The sequence below is a fragment of the Papaver somniferum genome, chromosome 6, assembly GCF_003573695.1.
Source record: "Papaver somniferum cultivar HN1 chromosome 6, ASM357369v1, whole genome shotgun sequence".
Taxonomy (NCBI): domain Eukaryota; kingdom Viridiplantae; phylum Streptophyta; class Magnoliopsida; order Ranunculales; family Papaveraceae; genus Papaver; species Papaver somniferum.
The window spans coordinates 173,331,170-173,352,950 of record NC_039363.1 but is presented as its reverse complement, the minus strand read 5'-3'; the positions used below and the strand labels follow the sequence as shown (position 1 = coordinate 173,352,950).

The following is a 21,781-nucleotide window of genomic DNA, read 5'->3' as shown; positions in this document are numbered from 1 at the left end:
AAGAAGAGAACCTCTCATTCTTCGCACAAATGTTCTAAAACTCAAAAACTTCCTCCTTTAGCCTTATGTCTTCTAATTTATACTAGCACCAAGGACATATTTGGCATATTCAAAGTAATTCTAGGATGAACTATAAATGGTGCTTCAATATCGATATGGGACATCCACGATACATCAATGTGTCCAATCAAACCAACCCCTATAATATCATGGCACATTCTCCTCCTGCTTGAATGAAAAATTGTTTTCATGTCATCTTCCTCGCTAGTCTTTTTCAAGGGCATTTTTGTTTTGCTATGATTATGAGAAAAGGATTAATTAAGCTCCTCCCTCCCATTTAAGTCCCCATCCTTCCCGTTTGCAAATTCCAATTTTTCAAAACCTCAGACAGAGCCTTGAATGGGGATGACATCGCCGATATGATGGCATCTATGTTGTAGACAGACTTAACGTTGAAAAGGATGGATGGGTCAAGAGTCAAGCAGGCTTATGTATGCACATTGCAATAAGCATCTACAATTTTCTTGGGTCTTACGTCATCTTCATCATTACCATTCGTATATACCACCTAGAGCAAACCAGCAAACTTCCAAATTTCTCGCTTAATAATGCAAAGAAGAAATACAAATCCAAAAAGAACAAATCAAAAAGAAAACATGAAAAGAAAATGATAACTCCATCAGAGAACCTTGCGGATATCTCAAATCAATCATATCAAACCTCTTAGATTTTGTGTGTAACCCTACAATATTCTATCATTCGTTATATAGAATGTACTAGTTGAAGTTTTGCAAAGGAAAGAGGATTGTGGATTACACGATTAGACTTTCTTATGACTATATATACCATATGAGTAGGAGGTATGTATTCTGTAAATACGTATTTTTGGAGGCTAATGGTACAAAAATGATAGTAGACATGTTACTTGTTCGCCAGGCCATCTCCGATGGCCCAAATGTCAAGAATTAGGGTGTTCATGTTGATGTGAGGCCGGAAAGGCTTCTTATGCACCAAATCCAGACGATGTGAACACCATCTAAACCATAAAAATCTATGATGGAACTTCTTTTGGATAACACTATGTGAATTTGGTATAAAAATCTTGGTGTATATGGAATATTTCGACGCGTAGATCTTCCTCATTTTAATAGCCCAATATTATTTCCAACTAGGCTTTATGAGGACAGGTTTCGGCGTTTCACAATAATAAGAAGTAAGAACTTGAGCAAACAAATTCTAAAAGAACTATGATTTTGGGCATACCAAAATCTTTCAAGGCATACTCAATAAAGACAAAAAGGATTGTGAAATAGCAAAATCAGATATCCCCTCAACCCAATTTTTTTTTAAATGGCAAATCTACCCTTTACGTATTAGTGTTAGTAATCTGGATTAGTGATTAAGATTAGTGATTAAGATATTTTTCAGAATTATAAAGGTTGTTTAGATGAAAAAATTTGTGGGAAAAAAAATCAAAGTTTTGGTTAAGAAGGAGAGAAAGAGAAGGAGGAAGTGAGAAAATTTTATTCTTGATTCAATGGAGGATGAGGAGGGTCATAATTCATATAAAAAACCTAGGAAAATACATATCAACTACAACAATGATTCCCAAATGACTGATTTCTTAGATTATGAGAATGATTTTACACAAACTCAAACTCAAGCTCAAACTCAAACACAAACTCAAGATGATGATTTTTATGAGCCAAATCCAGATGATGAACACATATATGAGGAACCCAATGCTTCTAATACACAGGTACACTTCTATCTTATGCTCAATTTCACTTCTATAGCTACAAATTATCAAAAGTTTGGATTTTTGCTTCATGGTTCGGCGAACCAGGTTTAGGTTCGGCTGACATCTATGAGCCGAATCAACCAAATGATGAACGGTTCGGCTCACTGAATCTGTTTACAACATGCGCCGAACCTATAATTTTCAATTCTCACTCTTTTGTTACACACTAGTTCGGCTTATATGAAAGTTTCATAGTAAGTCGAACAATATCCTGCATAGCCCGGAATAAGAAAATTAATGGTTCGGCTTATATTGATAATATCGTATAAGCCGAAACCTCTAAATGTTTAAGGTTCGACACGGAATTTCATTATCGTATGAGCCGAACATAAATTTGTTAATTTTTGGGTTAAAATATTGAGTGTGGTTCGGCACATATTTAGAATATCGTATAAACCGAAACCTGTAAATGTTCATAATTCGGCACACAATATGATTGTCGAATGAGCCGAACCTTGCTATTATAATTCTTTTCTAGTATTTAACCTTTTGATATTCTTTGTAGATCGTGGTTGGACCCATGGAAAACCAACCTGATCCAGTAGACATGATTCACGAGGATACCAAGGATCACTTCCAAAATGATTTGATATGTAAGAACTTTTTGAGCACCTTAATGTTGTCGGAATATTCCAAAGTTTTTCTTACAAATTATTTGCTGTGGAATGAACACAGACATGGAAAACTAAACCCATGATGAGAATTCTATAAGACAATGATGAGAACAGGTCCAATAAAAGATGCAGGGGTGGCAGCGGAGTACGTTGCATTCGAACGTCATTTGCATGGGGATTTTATCATTACCGAAGAACATTGGATGGTAATGCCCATTTGTGGGTTTTTAATAGCGGAGACATTCAATTGCGTCATACATTGTTTTGCATGGACGGGTAGTAGCTTTACTTACGCGCCTCCAACAAAACCTTGCAATGATGGTGTAAAGGATAAAAGACTTGTTCTTGGATTTGTTCAAAATTGTCATTTTATCGGCCTCAAACTTAGACTCGGTTGCCCATTACCACCCTTGATGAGTGCAGCCCTTTGGCCTAGATTTGAAAATAATTTTGCGATGGATTGGTGTGAAAATTATGCGATGGAAATGGATCTTTGGAAATCTTTGCATGTGCAACCTCCAAGTGGACAAGTAATTACGTTTTCAAGTGATGAGGTGAAGATGTTAAGCAAGAGGTCAGTGAAAATGATGAGAACGAGGTCAGTGAAGATGATGAGAAAGAGGTCAGTGAAGAGGATGAGATTCGTTTAGGATCTCCATAAAAAATGTTTCATGGATTTATCCGTTTATTTTGTGTCTTTTGATTTTCGTGTAAGATGAGGATGATATTTTGACTAGAATTGCAGTTACATGTACCCATCAAAACGAAATACTTGAATGATTTACTGTTTAGTTATGGAACGTGTCGTTTTCTGCAAATTGGAACCATGAACACAGGAGAAGGTTCGTCTTATCACATAACGAGTACTATAAGCCGAACCTGACAAAAAAAACCCAGAGTTTTTTTTGTCAGGTTCAGCTTATAATAACAATTCACTGCAAGCCAAACCTGACAACAACAAAATACCAGAGTTTTTTTGTCAGGTTCGGCTTATAATATTATTTCACTGCAAGCCGAACCTAAAAACTTAAAAAAAAAACAGAATTACTTTGCTAGGTTCGGCTTGTAGTATATTTTTAAAGAAAGCCGAACCTTTCATGATTCATGAACACAAGAATTATTATATCATTCCAAATAGACTTTTCAAATTCATAGAAATTGTGGATTACATCCCTGCTACATAGTAGGCTTGCAATTAATTTCTAATATCCTAAACGGGTAATGAGAAACCTTCTAAGAATGTGGTAGTGATCTTTGTATTTGAAATTCTTGATTATCATCAACTTCTTCTTGTCTTCCAACTCTTCCTTGTTCAACTTCTTCTTCTAAAATGTCTCCTCTACCTCCCGCTCCCAATATTTTCTTACCTCCTCCTCGAGGATCGAGAGTTTTAGAAGTAGAAGGTGTTACCTCCATCTTCTTCCTCTTATTAGCTGCATTAGGCCTGACACAAGTATGAAAGTTAAAAGTATGCTTTGAACAACAAAGGGATATAAACTATATGAAATATGGATTTGAAAAGCCAAAAACTTGTCAACAAATAAGAAGGCTCGGCTTACCCAAAATAACACATATGAGCCGAATCATGTCTTGAAATTTTTATTAGCTTACACAGAGAGTGGATCGGCTCATACCACAAAACAATTATAAGCCGATCCTATATATTCGGCTCACAACCGATACTGTCGAATAAGCCGAACCTATGATTATGAAATCAAACATGTATTCCGGCGCAACATGATATCATATAAATAAGCCGATCCTATACACTTGTAAAATTTATGGAATTTTAACAATGATATTCGGCGCAACCCTAATACTATCGAATAAGCCGAATCTATACTTATGAATTGAAACATTTATTCGGCGCAAAATGGTGTCATACAAATAAGACGATCCTACACATGAAGAATTTATGAATTTCAAACAACATTAATCGGCGCAAAACTAATACAACCATACAAGCCGATTCTAAGCACATGCAAAATATATGAAATTCAAACAACATTTATTCGGCACAAAACTAATACTACCATACAAGCCGATCCTACGCACATGCAAAATTTCTGAAATTCACAAAACATATTCGGCACAAAACTAACACCATCGAATAAGCCGATCCTAAATATAAGTCTCTGTGTCATTAAGTTCAACTCAAAACGGATTTCAGATTTACGCCGAGTCGTTCATATGCACTTTCAGGGTTCAGTTTCAAGAACAGCTCGGCGCACATCTAAGATTTGTTTTGCGCCGAACTATACACTGTCACCGCCGCAGAAACATGATTTTGACGAATTAAATCGACCAAACCAATCTAAAACATCAAATACGAGATGGGTTTGTAGAACTAACCTTCTTATTCTCATTTCCGGAGTTGGTTCTTCTTCAATCTCTTCTTCCGGTTGATTTTGAGTTTGTTCTTCACTCTCTAAATCTTCTTCTTCGTCAATAGGTTGTTCAATCGATCGATTTGAACGAGATACTGGCTTACGACGACCCATTATATAGATGAGTTTAATCGTTGACTAAATTTTCACGAATCGACGATTAAATTTCCGCGATGATACGATGAAAAAAAAAAGGAAGAAGAAGAAGAAAGGTTCGGCTGTTGTGGAGGAGGAAGAAGAAGGGGTTATGAAACTGATTTTAGGTTTATTGATTATAACTTTTTGTATTAGGATTAGGGATAAATTAGTAATTTAAAGGATTTAAGGGCATATAGGTAATTGAACCACCCCATAGGATACCCCTTATAAGGTCACCCAAGTTAGGACTGGTGCTTTGTATGCCTAGGAAGATTTTGGTATGCCCAAAATCAGGGTTCTTCTAAAAACCAAAGTTACCAAAACAATTCATTGGAAGAATTCTTCCTTGCTCCGTTGCTTCTATTTCTTCCAGCTGCAAGATCGTGCCGAAGTAAATCATGGTCTAAAGCTATACTGCCCGGTGATATGCATGGTCATGGATGTCCGATCCCGTAGAGTTTTTCAACACTGGCGTGATACTTGTTTATGGGAGATTTTGTTGATCGGATTATTTAGTTGAAATTGTAGCGCTCCTAGAAGAACACCTAACGAACAAGACAACATAAAGACAATTTTCTACATAGGCTTGATCGTTAGACTGTTTATTTTCTTCTTGCCAGAAAAATATGACTCCTCTACAAGCATTACATGTCCAACTGAACAATACGATCAACAGAACCTCCAAAAAGCAAATACACAATCAGAGTACAGAAAAATTTACTCTACGGCTACCAAGCCACACTTGCGAAGACCATGAAACGTACAAGGATCCCAAATCTTGCAACAAAAAGTAGATAATAAGCTAATCAAGAATCTATCTAATTGCAAGAGATTTCATGCTTAATTAAAGTACGTACCTTTTGTTAGAGAGGGTGAAGCAATCTTGTAGTAGCTGCAAATTAAAGACTAGTGGCCGCAGAATTTCAGTGCGTAAGAAATCTCTAAGAAAAAAATTGGGTGTGGAAACAAGGAAAAGACTTTATCTTATATATAGCTGTAAATTGCTTGGGGCACAAGGTTTTACTTCAGAATAGAAGTACAAAGATACGGAAACTTAGATTGGAAGACTTAAAACTCCACAAATTGCTATTCCTTAACAACCTAGGAATATTTTAGTTCACTAGCGGTGGCTGATATTTGCCACAAGGTTGGAAGTCTCCGGCTGAATAGCTTGATCAGTTGGCATTTTAATCATCATGCAGGCTTTCAATCTCAACAGCAAACTTCTTCATCGCAAGAGTCGGCAAACAAACTGATACTAGACTACCTTTGTCTCCTTTGTTGTTCTTGTGGGACATATAATAACTTGACATCCAATGATTTGAAGTTGGTTTATTACCTATTGCTTGCCCACCGTACACTACTTCTCCATACCCAAAATCAACCTCATCAGCATTCCACACACGTCTCAAATCTGACACAAAATAGGTCCGCACCGTAGAAATGATAGGCCGCCCTTTTATTGACATTAGATCCGCTGTTGATCTTATGTATTCTTCATTCACTTCATCCTTTGCTTTCTTCACCAACTCCAGTGCGTAACTCAAGGGATTTTGGATCAACTTCTCTGTTGTTGATACTGCCACAGGATATGCAACCGCGTTGCCGTAAAATCCTGTTGGTAATGGTGAATGAAATTTCCCACGTGTATTAACGGCAATTGCCACACGTACTTCTTCCTTAGGATCATATCCGATTGCAACTGTGCGACATCTCCACAACCACGCTGTGAGGAACTCAAAGGTGGTGCATGCTTTCTGGTGAGGAGGTACACGTTGTCTTAGAACTGTCAATTCCTTGGGGCCAAAAAAGAAAGAGCGCTGAACCATGTCATCAAGGGATGTAAATTTTTCTTTATAATTTGCTATAACATCATACTCTTGATGTGCAAACGTAACTTGTGGTGGGTCTCGAGCATTCAGTAATTCTCTTTCCCACACCGGAAGAATAGATGGATAGGATTCCCCTCGAGCAATTTCAGCTAGAGCCGTCTTGAATTGGTGTAAACCTTGCGCATCACAAATAGTATGGTTATTGCTAAATCCAATGATGAACCCGCCGCACAGAAGTCTGGTCACCTGTATTCATGATTGTCAGGTGTTACACTACAAATTTATTTTACCATCAACCTATATCCATGTCAAGTTGTCAACCATATTACCTGTATGAATAACAAAGGGCAGTGGAGGATATCTTCAGCTTCAGCCGGGGCATAAACAAGCTGTTCCAAATAAGGGAATGGAGGTTTTAAGAAATCACCACCCAATTGACTGAAACTAAAATCAGCATCAGCCTCGACAAACAACACACCTTGACCAGTGCATTCTACAAGTAGCTTTTCTCCAGGAGCTTCTCTAAGCCTACCCGCAAATGGGTAGTAAAAAATAAGTGTATTTGCTAATGCCTTCTTAATGACATCGACAATGTTATCTATCTTGCAAGTACTAGCCATACAAATATCCCTCTTGTTTCTATAAAAATGAATAGTAGGTGTATGGAAGCGATGACCTTTTCGATCATCAATGTCCGACAAGAATTTAGATCCGTACGGTGTGGGTTTAGCCGGAACTATCAGTTCAGGTTCTCTTCTTCGAACAGTGAACTCAAGAGCCGAGAAAGCCATGCTCTAGTGAAAGAACCAGTGAATCAGTTTGAGAGTAAAAGATGCAAAATACAGTTTTGAGTTTTTCTTGCTTGTCATAGGATCGCAGTGACAGTGGAGCTATATAACTTCATCAGGTTTCTCTATGAAGGTCAACTATATCTGCCGCTGACTTAGTGCATAAGGGATGCACAAATTTGGTGTGAAGAAAGAAATTGAGTATAGAGGGAGTTGCTTAAAATGACAATCCTAATCTAATTACGAGATTACAATTAAACTAATCTAATCAATCATCTAAGTTGTTGCTTGTTATATTTAAGGTGGCCATACCTACATCATCAATATAAATATCAGAGACTTCTACAAGTCAGACCAGATTGGCTTGGGTTGGATTATTCTCAGAATAATGTGTAGGCACATGACATGATCACCGCTGAAGGTGAAGCTTCTTCATTTCATACGCAAGAGCCAGTGGCCAAGCGTGCTACAGTTATACTGCAAAACATACTCAACAATTTTAATTGCCAGTCTTTTTCTGTTACACCTTGTCTTATTCTTTATGTTACAGATAAAACCCTTTCAGAATAAAACGGTTACAACTTACAGCTCAGATATTCCAGTGATCCAGTCTCTATAACCAAAAAAACAAACAAACAAAAAAAAAAAGATTTTTAAAGAATATTACATCTGAAACAAGCTTGCAAGGGTCAAAAGAACACGAAAAGGCGATTAATTATCAGATATCCAAACTCTCCGACACCTGGAGAACAACATTCGAAAACAGATGCATCCTCTGGTAGCTTTGTACTTTTGCTGAATCTGCAAATTTAGAATCATGAATAAGATCAACCATATACCAGGAAATAGAATAAACAACCTCTAATCGGGAAGAAAATATAGCATGATGTGATACACAAATTTATATGGGTTTAGTGTTGACGGAATATGTCTACTAGGAATGAAATGGACCTCCGATATTAGATATTAGTCATATAAAGGCGACATACATGAATGTGATAGAAGAAAAGCAATTTTGATGGATAAGTCAGGTGAGCATTAAATTTTGCAATTTTGAACGACTTCTTTTAAACGAGGTTAAACAAAAAACAAAAGCAATGATTACGGCCCTATTTTTACTATCAAGTCAGGTGAGCATTAGATTTTGCAATTTTGAATGACTTCTTTTAAACGAGGTTAAACAAAAAACAAAAGCAATGATTACGGCCCTATTTTTACTATCTAAAACAAGTTGCCTTGAAATCGAGAAACTGTTGAAATTTTTTAAGGTGTTGCTAAGTTGGTCCACATTGCTTGCACCCCGTGTTTTAAGCACAATGAATCCTACCCCATTTGTAAATCAAATCAGGACTTTCAGTCAGTTCAATATTTTATTGTCTGAGGTTTCCGGAAGTTACCTCTAGAATCTGTTCGCTGCTTCATAGACAGTTTCTTCCTACTATGCAAACAGAGACACCGGAGCCACCACTGGTAATATTTGCTTCAAACAAAGTTCCAATTTCAGATTCAGACACTTAACAATGTTGCATTTCTAACAGCGATTTACTGGCTTATCCATTCCAACAGACCCAAGTCCAAAAGCAATATAACTACAGCGACACTGTAAATATAGAAGGGAATAAGAAAAAATTAGTCCACAAATCTAAACTAGCAGTGGTTGCATTCTTTGGAGACACAATTTAGACTACAAAAAAATTTAACTGCATAGAGCTTGGAGCATAACACTGCGTAAATACCTGGTACATTAGTTCTCCACAAGCAGAAAATTGGCCATTAGATAAAACAGCTGTTAGTAGTGCTTTAAACCCTGAAATCACATATATACGAATTTATTCTGATCAGATTATATCATGTATGGAAGTAACAATAGTGATACTGCGGGATGCCAGGGGAAGATCTATCCTTTTCTTATTCATATTTGAGTACTTGCACTTCGGAGCTTCAAATATGGTGAAAATTGTTTTTTCAAAAGAAGTTTTAGTTGTAGAATGCTCCTATTTAAAAGATGCCTAAAGAAAGTTTGAGGCTCATCAGAACTCGTGTCTAAAATATGTTCAATTACAAGAAAAGGCAAAATTGCTTCCTCGAGATTCACATATAACAACTGACCTTGACATGGAAATTCTCATAGATTAGATGTCTGGCTGGTGCTTTAACTACATAACTACACTTGTGATCCATTGTTGTTACTCAATCATCGTGGGTCAAGGTACGTTTCTGAGAATGTTTCTCCGAGTATAGATGCAGGAAGCTTCTTTCCATATACAGCTTCATGTCTGCAGTAGACTATGTTATCAAAAACTTCATCGCAGGGTACAAAAGAGAAATACTTTATTAATATTTTGTGGAGTAACTTACCTATGAGGCGAGAGATTACATATGTTACCAGGGAAGCTTCAGCTTCACGTAATTCATTACCGTCTTTATCGAGTTCATCATAATTCACTTGCTCTTATGTATTAGCGCCGAATGATGAATTAGACGCAGATGCACTAGATTTAATGTCTTACCACCCCATAAAAGCACCTAATCACAGACCCAACTCTGCCTGCATCTATTAGCACAAAAAAAAAAAGAATATCTACAAAGAAGATCACTAAGAAATCAAGGAATGAACATGAAACCAAGGTCTGAGGCACGAAAGTAGAAACAACTATGCCTACATCGAATCCCTGAATGAATACACCAGAATCGTATATGGATAGGGATCTACACAACCCCAAACAACTGAGCTGGCTACATGAATACAGGCAGAATCACAATGCTGGATAACTACAAAGCTAAACAACTTCAGCATACCATCAAAACCTACTTGGCAGATGTAGCAAGAAGTTTGTACATCGTACCCATAGAAATACTAGAAAAAGCAAAATTTACGAGGAAACATAGCTTAACCCAACATAAAAACAAAACTCCCAAAAAGTTGGATCGACTAAATAAAGACAGAATAAAAGCAATACTATATATATCACATGCACAACATCAACAATATTTAGGTTCCCAGAAAGGTTACTGGTAATCCAATTTCAAAATGATAAGAATATTACTTCAGAAACTCAACAGCAATTACCAGTTTATAAGGATGTATCCAGGGATATTATCCACTAACAGATAGTTGAAAGGCCAGTTCATAAGTATGTATCCAGGAATCTCCTCCTCTTGCAGATGGTGGAAAGGCTAATCACGGCTTTTTTCTCCCCTTAATTTCAACTGACTTCATTATCTTTGTATCTTCTTCCCCTAATTCTTTCAACGAAATTAGTGTGTTCTTGTGAGGATATACTTGACAAAATTGTTCCTTAAAATCCACAAGCCTTGTCAAGGTTAAAGCTTTCGGATCGTAAATATTGAGATGATTATCAACACAAGTTAAAACACAGTCTTTTTTTGTATCAGCTAATAATTGGCTTTCGTCAACCCTACACTTTCTACTCCAACAAAATGACTGATGCTCCTCTTTCTGTTTCATGTCATGATTATCATTCTTCCTTTTCGATTGCCATATGTCATAAAATTCATCTTCTTCTCCGATGCCAAACCACAAAAACCCATCCCAAACCCCAATTCTACTTTCATCCCAATTATAGTCTACCGGCAAAGGAGGTGGCGAAAGATGTTCGCAAAACTTTTCCTCAGCCAAATCGAAGGCCACGATCATTTCCACATTCCTGCTCAACCAATGGATAGCTCCATTGGCAAACTTACCTTGGTGCAAAGGATATGGGTTGTATTCAGTACTGAACTTTCCAAGGTTTCTCCATCCATTTCCACTGCCTAGAGTGTATATATAGACTTCAAGAAACTCTTCCTTGAGATTATTATACATTCCTACAACTTTGTACTCATTTGATGAAGAAACATAACCAAATCCAGTAACCCAAACATCATAAAATCTGTCAACAACTTGAGGAAGCAAAACATATTCTCTTGTAATAGGGTTACAAATACAAACAGATCCGATAATCGCTGGACGAGGTGGATATCCAGCAAGGCAGATCAAACCATTATGCGAGTCAATAAGTCTAGTACCCCTAAATGGAAGGGAATAATTAATCCTCCAAATTCTCTCAATCGGTGTTGACTCATGATTTTCATTAAATTCAAAATAGTGAAGGTTTCCATGCCCAATCTCACCACGAGTCAAAGCAAGAAAACTCAACTTACCAGAATCAGAATCAGGATTTGAGAGGCGACGGAGGTGCAATTGAGAAAATGATGGTTGACGAAGAAGATTTCTCCAGCTTTTGCTTACGGATTTACATTCACCAATTGACTCAGTAGGTACACGTGTTAAAATGTCGATTGTAATCTCTTCTGGGAGTCTCTTGAAATACTCCATGATAACAAACTTGCAGTTGAAAAACAAGGATTATCGGAGGATGGTTCATAGAGAGTGAGATGTTAAGAAATCTAGGGTTTGACAAATACAGAAATTGGGAATTTTGCTTTTTGGTGGGAACCGTGGGATGAAGAACCAACAGTAAAGAACTGAGTGTAGTGGTAATCCACCACCACCATCCCTTTAGAATCTGATATCTGTGCCCATTTTTTACCGAGTGCGCCCGTGAAATTGCAATGTGGTCCCTTAATTATTATTTTCTTTTTTGAACAAAAAACACGCATATATTAGGCTAACCGCTATGGGCTAGATTGAACTGTTTGATTGGCTAAAATGTGTTGCAAATCATAAAAAAAGTGTGGGAAAATTTTTTACACTGCTAGTTGATAGTTCTCTCTCCTATCAACTGCTCGCAATTCAACTATCAGCGAGATTGAAATGTTGAACTGTTCAGCGCTCAAAAAGTGGTCTAAACGCTGAACCATTCAGCGCTGGGAGAAAATTTTCTGATCTAGCGGCTGAGATTTAAAGCGCTGAACCGTTTCAGCACTGAGCGTCGGACGGTTCGGCGTTATATGGTGGTCCCGCTGCTAATCTAGCTGCTAGATTAGCCATCCCATAGGACTTAGGAGGTTGCCCATGCTGACGTGGATGACCAATCTAGCAGCTAGATATCTAGCCCATATGACTAAGCCTTACAGAAACAGGTGTTTTTAAAAAAATAAATAAATAATAAGATAGATTACCGAGCAAAGCATTAATCCCTTGATTCAGTCTCATTTGGAATCAACTCGTTAAGAGTTGTTCTGTCGATGACTGAATCTGCAGAATTGACAGCATCTGTAACGAGTACAAAAGATTTTTGACAGGCATTTTGTGCTTTGACAGAGTCATAAGCAATTGAAGAAAATAAAAATATAGGTATATAATTTAACTAAGAGCAAGTCTTATGGTGGAATCCAACCTATTCCAAGTGTGGAAAATTCATGGAATGTCAAGTCTAGTGGCTCCCAAGTTGGGGTTTTCCACAGAAAATCCAAGCAACGTTCCATGGTTTGGTGGAAGGGTTCGTGGAATCCATCTAAACGCCAATAAGTATAGCGCTGAACGCCAATAAGATTGGCGCAGTAGAGGACAAGAAACGCCAATATGAATGGCGCTTAGCGCTAATCAAAATAGCGTAAGTCAAGCGCTAAAAAGAATGGCGTTCAGCGCTATTAACAATAGCATTTTTCAGCGCCAATCTTAATTGCGCTAACCGCAAAAAACATCCAGGAGCCACTCCACTTCTCCAATCCTATACTTAGTTTTTTTTTCTACTCTCTCATTTTTTTCCTCTTGAACAAACTAGTTTTTTGGTTTCATATATTGAATCAAATCAAATCAAAAAGAAGATAAAATTGATTAATACTAAAAATACTTCAACTACATTGATTCCACTACATCAAATTGCAAAAAAAAAAAAAAAAAAAAAAAAACATAATTGAAGCTACATAGTTCCATAAGCTGCATAATGCTAGGATAACCAAGTGTTCTAAGAGGATAACCATGTTTTTCCAAAATCTTATTTTGTTTATCCAACACAAATTGCTGCTTCCATTCCGGCAAGGTCTCAACCACCATATCCAACACTTCGAGTTCATGTTTCTCCAAAGCCAAATCCACGGATTTCTTTTTTGTCTCTGCAATAGTTAATAAATATTCTTCTTGTCCATCCAATCTTGCCATCTTCTTTGCATTTTCTTCACTAAAATGTTTCAAAATACGCTCAGTTCCGTCGTTGATGGCCGATAGCTCCGAAGCTTCCCTTTGTTGAGCCCTTTTCCCCGTTGGTCGACGAGGGCCATCCTCTTCATGCCATCTTGGGTCGCTTCTTGTGGGAGCACTACTTGTTGAAGCATTAACACTAGGAGCATCTGATTCATCTTCCACATTTTGAGTAGGATCAATTTCTTCGGGATTGAATCCGAGAACATGGGCTTTGAAAAGTCGGTACACCTCTTCATTTTGAAAAGGTTTTCCCTTGCTAACCTTACTATATTCCAATTTAGCTTTTCTCTCCTACAAAAAACAAACAAAAATCCAAGTTAGAAATCCTTCAATAAAATAAAATGATATACATTAAGAAATCTTAATAAAACTTACAAGATCATCAATTCCGCATCCGCTTGCATTGTTTTTATGCAAATTTCTTAAGATACCAACCCATTTTTTGACATCTTTTTTCAAGGTACCAAATTATTTTTGCAACTTATGAACAGTGCTGTCATTTTTATTTCCAAAGCTGCTTACATAGGTATCGAATACCCGCTCCCAAAACTGGTTTGATTTTAGATCAACTCCGGCAACACCATCAAGTGTAATGCTTATCCAAGCTTTGGTGATTGCAACATCTTCGGGTGTAAGATATTTTTCCATAGTTAAAAAAAAGTCTGAATTGCAATGAATTTTAAGAAGATGGAGAAAAATCTAACGAAGATGGAGAAAAATCTTGAGATTGAATGGTTTTGGTCTGAGCTGAGAAGTGATCAATTTATAGGGAAAATTTGGAATTCAAAAAAATAGCCGTTGAAACGGTATTGTTAATGGCGCTTTTTTTGTGAGTCGTTGATTAGAAGGAGCCGTTACAGATCTAATGGTTAGGAATGAAACGCAATTCTTAATAGCGCTAAACGCTATTTTTATTTGCGCTTTTCTTGAAAAACATCCAGAACCTACGCCAATTCCTCAAGTTCCATAGTTAGTTTTTTTCTTCTCTTTTGAAAACAATGAAAACCATAAATTGAAAAATATGAAAACCATAAATAATACAATGAAAATCTTAATATTTCTTAATTTTAAAATCTAGAAACCATAGGATTGCAACCAAGTTCATTCGAAATCTTACGAAAAAAGACTAAATATGTTCTTCGAAACCTTACGAAAAAAAACTAAAGCTGTTCTTCTGGTGGGTAAACATCGGTAGGATCGAATTCACCATCCGAACCGTCAAGATCATCTGGTGGCGGAGGGGGAGATTCTGGTGGCATTTCACCGTCTCTGAGACCTATTCCATGTCGTATCCAAATATGTTGAACAAGATAATTGCGGAGTTGGAGATATGCCTCATCATTCCTTAACTCGTGGTATGACCTCGGTATTCCAGTAACCTGTCGTATTGGTTCGTTCACGACTTGACCCCAATCTAAGTTACGTTTTTCATTCTCAATGACCATGTTATGCAAAATCAAACAATCCTTGATAATAAAGTTTATATCCTCCTTATCCCAATATATTGCTGGCTTTTTTGTTATTTGGAACTTGTTTTGGAGAGTTCCAAAATCCCTTTCAACATCCTTTCTCTTCGCTTGTTGGTATCTATTGAACAACGTATTGGCTGGCTGATTTGGAAGAAGAATTTTGAATGACTGCACAATACAAGACAATCGTGGATATATATCATCCTCCAAGTAGTAACCCTTATCGTAGTTGTGGCCATTGATGCGGTAATTACAAGGAGCTGCTAAACCATTAACCATCATATCAAAAAGTGGAGATTGAGCCAAGACGTTCAAGTCGTTGTTTGACCCTGGCGTTCCAAAGAAACCATGCCAAAACCACCGATCATATGATGCCACAGCTTCTAAGATGATGGTAGGTTTTTTCTCATGTCCACGGAACATACCTGCCCATGCTGTTGGATAATTCTTCCACTGAAAATGCATACAATCAACACTTCCAAGCATTCCAGGAAACCCTCTAGCTGCATTTTCTGCCAATAATCTTTTCGTGTCTTCTCTTGTAGGAATTCGCATATACCTTGGACCAAAGTGCCGAACAATTACCTTAGTAAACCTCTTCACATACATATAGACGGTCGGTGATCCCATACAAACATAATCATCTGTGCTATCAGCGGCTATGCCTTTACACAAACATTTCATTACGGCATACATCTTCATGTGGGGAGAGTGGCCAAGTTTTCCGGTGCAATCAACTTGGAAATCAAAAGAAGGATCCGCAACAACTATTTCACTTAGAATACGTAATAAAAGAGGTCGATACATACCCAAACGTTGGTGGAACTTCTTAGGGACCCAAGTACAGTTAGGTCCAAAGTAGTCATGCGTCATCCTTGCATCTCCATCCTCTCGTTGCTTGTCCACCATTTGTCGCGCCAATACTTCTTGAGGCATCGGTTGGAAGAGCCTATGCATTCTTTGAGTCATATACTGGTACAACGCAATTGCTCTCTCCTCGCTATCATCACCAATGCTAAGATCGATACCATACGTCATTAGTACATACCTCCTTAGCGGATTTTCATCGTCCATATTGCACCTATAAACAAAACTCAAATAATGTAAGCATTCCAAGATTTTGAATCCATACAAAAGAGAAGACATTCATGCACACATTCATTAAAGAAAAGACATCCAAGTTTCATACAAAAGAAAAGACATCCAAGTTTCATACACATTCATTAAAGAAAACACATCTATGTTCCCCCATAACTTAATCCTAACATCCTTGCCATTTCGTCTTCACTTAAACCAACCCCACCACTATTCAAGACTTGAGTTAATTGTGACTCTGGAACTACTTCATCTTGTGGAACATAATGACCATGTGCATCATTTGATTGACTTGTGGCTGGTCTTTTACGGCTTGACCATTGAGAGTTGTCTCCAAGATCATAACATGATTGGGTTGACGTCGATCCTTCCCCAAAAGCAAGTGAACGATCTATTTCAAACCAATACTCGTCCTTTGCAAGATTTAACGTAGCCAACCTATGCGCTAAATCTTTCCATTGCTCCTGAAAAGAAACACCAAGATAACAAATATATGAAGGAACTTCTAATGTGTAAAGAAAATCATAATAATGTGGCAAACAAAATAATTGAAGGAGTTAAAATCAAAAATTACTAACCCTTGTTCCCCAATTAGCATCATACGTGAATGGAGGAGGATCAGGTGCTTGCAAAGGAACTTCAACACGGTTGCCTTCACTGCAAAGGCACCCATAATAAGAAGTATCGAGTCACAATCTCCCAATTTTCATCATTAATTGGATTGTCCTTGATATAGTTTGCGAGGCAACTAATAGGAAATTCAGGTGAATTCTTGTTTTACTTTGCATACCCATGCAAAGGTCCAAAGTAGGTATCCTCTAGTTGTTGGTTTTCTCTACTTTTCCATTTACTTGTAGCGGCGTGTTCCAATCTTGTACGACCATTTCCAATAGGAATTCCAGTTAAGTGAACAAAATCTAAAGGGGTGAAACCAATTTCAAAGTTTGGGAAATGAAACGAATTGGTACTATACCACCACCTCTCTATGATTGCATAAGCTAGTTGTTGATCAGCTCTCTTAATTCTAATTTCAAAAAATCTAGCAAGGCGGGAATTTTGAAGAACTTGACTAGCACTTTCATGAACCACCACACGGTCATATAAATCCTCAAGGTCTTCTAGATTACTTCTAAACGTGATATCATGTTGTGTATCAAGTGGGTCTTTACTTGTAGAAATATGTTTCTCATCCGGTTCTTTTGAACTCAAGATCATAAACACATCCATATCCACAATCTATATAAAATCATCAAATTAAAATCAATATAGTCACACAATGCACTTAAATTATTTACATAATGTAACTAACACATGTTAATTCATTATCTCATGGCAATTTCACAATGTTCATCATCTAAAACCCTAAATTACATGTCAAATTCGTCATTGTGAATCAAAATTGTTATCATTCATCATACAATCGATTATCAAGCATACAATCAACAATAATATTATTTAAATTCCTAACATTTCATCAAACTATAAAATAAAATCAAATTATAATTCAATTAACCTCTCTTTGGATTCTCAATCAAATTGAGAAATATAAGTTTGATTCGATTCCTTATGCAGCAAAGAACAAACCCTTTGAAGCAATTTGATTTATTTGAGTTGTGCTATGAGAATCGATAAAGGGGGTTTTAGGTTGTTTTTTCTTCTTTTTTCAGAGAAGATGAACTGTGAGAGGAAGAAGAAGAAGGGGTCGATGGTGTTACTGAATATATGAACGAAAAAGCGCTAATAAGATTAGCGCTTAGCGCTATTAACAATTGTGTGTAGCCCTAATAAGATTAGCGTTTGGCGCTATTGAGATTGGCGTTTTGACCATTGACTAAAGTCTAGCGCTATTATTAATAGTGTTTCCCTGGCGCTATTATTATTCGCGTTTTACGCTATTCTTATTTGCATTTTCTGTGTTCCACCATTAGACTTGTGCTTCCATCAACAGTTCCAAGTGCTGAGGTGGCATAGAAGATGGAAGATGGATGGATTCCACCATAAGACTTGCTCTAACAGGCAGCAACATTTTCCTTCCTCCCTTTCTTTGCTAGTAAATATGCAACTTTGTTAGTTATGTTTGGTACAACAATAAAACTTTTATAATATAATATTCAATAATATAATAGTCTCGCTAAAATAATAAAAAATTTCAGTCCCGATTCGGACCCTTAGTGCTAAAATAATACTAAATTCGATAATATTGTAATATAATACATTTCAAAAGTTCCATTAATAGGTCCCAAATATTATATAAAATAATAATTTCATTAGAAAAATAAAAATTAATTTTCATGCACATTAAATTTTCTCAGAGTTTGTAATGCATTGTATCTACTATAGTATTAATGTTTTTACGATTTCCAATGGTTCATCGTCTAGTATCTTCTATCAATTTAGGCAATGGTTACACATCATAGGTACTATGTACCAAACGACAATTCTTCATATTCAAATTTAAAATGAAATAAAATAATTTTTTAAATTAATATATTATTATTATATTTATGAAATAATAAATTATTATATTATCGATTTAGTAATATCTCTTTAAAATAATAGGATTAGGGTTATTGTACTTTATTTATGCAAGGAATTAACAAGCACCATTCCCCACATAAATGTTGTTTTCTAGATGTTTTAACTAAGGCATCTGCAGCTCTAGCAAGTCTTATGTTGGAAGAATTCCATCTTCCATCTTCCATGCCAGCTCAGCATTTGGAATTGCTCATGGAAGCTCAAGTCTAATAATGGAATGATAGAATCGGTAATCAGAACAACGTTTAATGCTAAATAAAATAACGTAAAAAAAAACGCTATTATGAATGGCATTTGACCTGGTCAACGGTCCAACGCCAATCAAAACAACGTTAAATGTTAATGAGATTAGTATTTTTTTGAAAGTCGCCGGACTGATCCCCTAAAAGATCCGCTAAAAACAAAACTGCAAATTCGTTTTGCCTCCACTATCACCTAATGAAAATAACACTTATCGAAAGGAAGACAAAAGACAATATTCACATGGGACCCATCTCACCTCATTAACTGCCATGTAGGAGCTTGATCGATGTCTCTTCTGGAAGGATGGATTTGACTTGGATATCATTTATCATGATAATAACATGATACATTGTCTAATCAATAGTGACCCATCAAAACCCAAATGGTTTTTATTCTGTGTGTATGGATCACCATACCCACAAGAGAGAAAAGCGCAATGGAATTTTCTACAGTCCATTTGCGACACCTATAACATCACTGCTCCATGGGATCTTATAGGTGATTTGAACCTAACCTTACATGATAATGAGAGAATTAATAGTAACGGATCATCTTCATCTGCTTCATCTATATCTCAAACTGTGTTTGAAACATGCCTTAGTGATTTAGGTTTTCATGGAAACCCATACACATGGACCAGTAACAAGCATGGCACATGAAAAATTAGAACAAGGTTAGATAGAACCCTAATAAACCCAGATTGGTTATTCTATTTTCCAGACTCTTTCCTTAAACACCTGCCTTTTTAGGGCCAGATCATTGTCCCATTCTATTGGACTTGTCTCCTAGTGATATTCACATATCAAAAAGTTAGAAATTTTTTGAATGCTGGTTAAGGGATAAAACGTGTGCAATTGAGATACGCAATGCTTGGGAAAGAAGTTTCAGAGGGTCAGCTCTTTTACATTGGATAAAAGTGAAAAAGAGGGGGTCTAACAACCACACCCAATATTTCGCTTAGCAATCTGTATGGACAAACTCCAATATAATTCCAAGAGAATCAACTAGACAGTCAGACTCAATCAATGAAAATATATCCAAGAGTTTGTATCTCGATTTCTCAATTCAATCCGCAATCAAACAAATAGGAATTTGCAAGCCCGCTTGAATATAAGAAATAACTTGGACAATATCAGAAACCAATATCCAAGTGTCAATCAATTTAATCAACAACCAAAGGTTTGACTCACAATTGATTGAACTTACGCACAACCTGTGATATTTCAATTATATAAACAAATATAATGCGGAATAGAAATAAAACAGACACTAAAAGTTTTGTTAACGAGGAAACTGCAAATGCAGAAAAACCCGGGGACCTAGTCCATATTTGAACACCACACTGTATTAAGCCGCTATAAACACTAGCCTACTCCAAGTTAACTTCGGACTGGAATGTAGTTGAGCCCTAACCAATCTCACACTGATCAAGGTACAGTTCCGCTACTTACATCTCTGAATCCCAGCAAGACTCTACGCACTTGATTCCCTTAGATGATCTCACCCACAAATAAGAGTTGCTAAGACCCAAAGTCGAAGACATGATAAACCAATCTGTCTCACACAGAAAAGTCTATTGAATATATAAATCTGGTTCCCACAGATAAACCTATGATTTTTGTTTCGTCTTTTAATAAATCAAGGTGAACATGAACCAATTGATATACTAGACTTATATTCCCGAAGAACATCCTAGAAATATCAATCACCTCACAATAATCTTAATCGTATGGTAAGGAAACAAGATATTGTGGAATCACAAACGATGAGACGAAGATGTTTGTGACTATTTTTTATCTTGCCTATCGGAGAATGAATCTCGAGAAAATATCAGAGAAGATAGTACTCAATATGATAGAACATGGCAAGATCAGAACACGTAACTATAGAGAAAATAGTTGGGTCTGGCTTCACAATCCCAATGAATTCTTCAAGTCGTTAACCTACAGGGTTTCGTGAAAAACCTAAGGTTAAAGGATAATCGGCTCTAGTCGCAACTAATATCACACAGGAGGTGTGGAGATTAGGTTTCCCAGTTGCTAGAGTTCTCCTTTATATAGTCTTCAAATCAGGATTTGCAATCAATGCTGCCTTGGTAACAAAGCATTCAATATTCATCGTTAGATGAAAACCTGATTAGACTCAAGCTAATATCTTTCAACTATTAGATCGAACTTAGCTTGTTACACACAAATGAAAAGTGACTTCATTTAGATATGAGTAACCGTACCTAATCGTGTGCACCTTGTTGACTCAACGATAGTTAACCGAAGTTAGCCATATGAACACTTTCATATCAACCATATTCATCTTAACCATAACTAGTTCAGATGACTCAAATGAAACTAGTTCTAGAGTTGCTCAATTGTTTATATTCTCATAGAAGTATACAATACACAATTTAAACAAAATCGATATTGATTCACTCGAATCAAGTCATGAATATTATAACCACGGTTTGAAAAGATTGCATTCCTTATTATATAAATGTATTAGTTCATGAACAAACCGATATTTATAACATTATCCACTTAGGTATGCATGCGGGTACGTGTACCTAAATGGTCGTACTAAGTTTGGGTTTCGCCAGTATGCGGACGCGTACGCATACCTTCCAAACTCAGCAGAAATTCTCGGACCTGAACCCCAAACCAGTACGCGTACCGGTATGCGTACAAGGTTCCTAGACTTTCACAAAACTAACCAGTACGCAAACGGGTATGCATACCATGGTTACCGGACTTGGATTACATATATGCAAGTACGCATA

General features: G+C 36.7%; 3 protein-coding genes across 4 annotated transcripts; all 3 read right to left on the bottom strand.

The window, feature by feature from the left end:
• Positions 1-6,127: 6,127 nt before the first annotated feature.
• Positions 6,128-9,741, bottom strand: LOC113291825 (benzyl alcohol O-benzoyltransferase-like). The gene is made up of 9 exons (XM_026541315.1): positions 9,670-9,741; positions 9,437-9,554; positions 9,297-9,367; positions 9,107-9,160; positions 8,303-8,361; positions 8,147-8,173; positions 8,004-8,037; positions 7,102-7,566; positions 6,128-7,018 (listed from the first exon to the last, which is right to left on the bottom strand). Exons 1-9 carry the CDS (start codon positions 9,739-9,741, stop codon positions 6,128-6,130), a joined length of 1,791 nt encoding a protein of 596 aa, XP_026397100.1.
• Positions 8,033-12,076, bottom strand: LOC113290153 (F-box protein DOR-like). Of its 2 annotated transcripts, XM_026539693.1 has the most exons (6): positions 10,631-12,076; positions 9,919-10,114; positions 9,670-9,836; positions 9,297-9,367; positions 8,958-9,160; positions 8,033-8,361 (listed from the first exon to the last, which is right to left on the bottom strand). In XM_026539693.1, the coding sequence occupies exon 1, from the start codon at positions 11,897-11,899 to the stop codon at positions 10,742-10,744; it is 1,158 nt and encodes a 385-aa protein (XP_026395478.1). In that variant the 5' UTR covers positions 11,900-12,076; the 3' UTR covers positions 8,033-8,361; positions 8,958-9,160; positions 9,297-9,367; positions 9,670-9,836; positions 9,919-10,114; positions 10,631-10,741. The 2 variants fall into 2 exon arrangements, with proteins under 2 accessions (XP_026395478.1, XP_026395477.1); XM_026539692.1 differs by having other exon boundaries at positions 9,919-12,076.
• A 2,753-nt stretch (positions 12,077-14,829) lies between these two features.
• Positions 14,830-16,176, bottom strand: LOC113291824. Its single transcript, XM_026541314.1, has one exon. It carries the CDS (start codon positions 16,174-16,176, stop codon positions 14,830-14,832), a length of 1,347 nt encoding a protein of 448 aa, XP_026397099.1.
• Between the last annotated feature and the right edge of the window lie 5,605 nt (positions 16,177-21,781).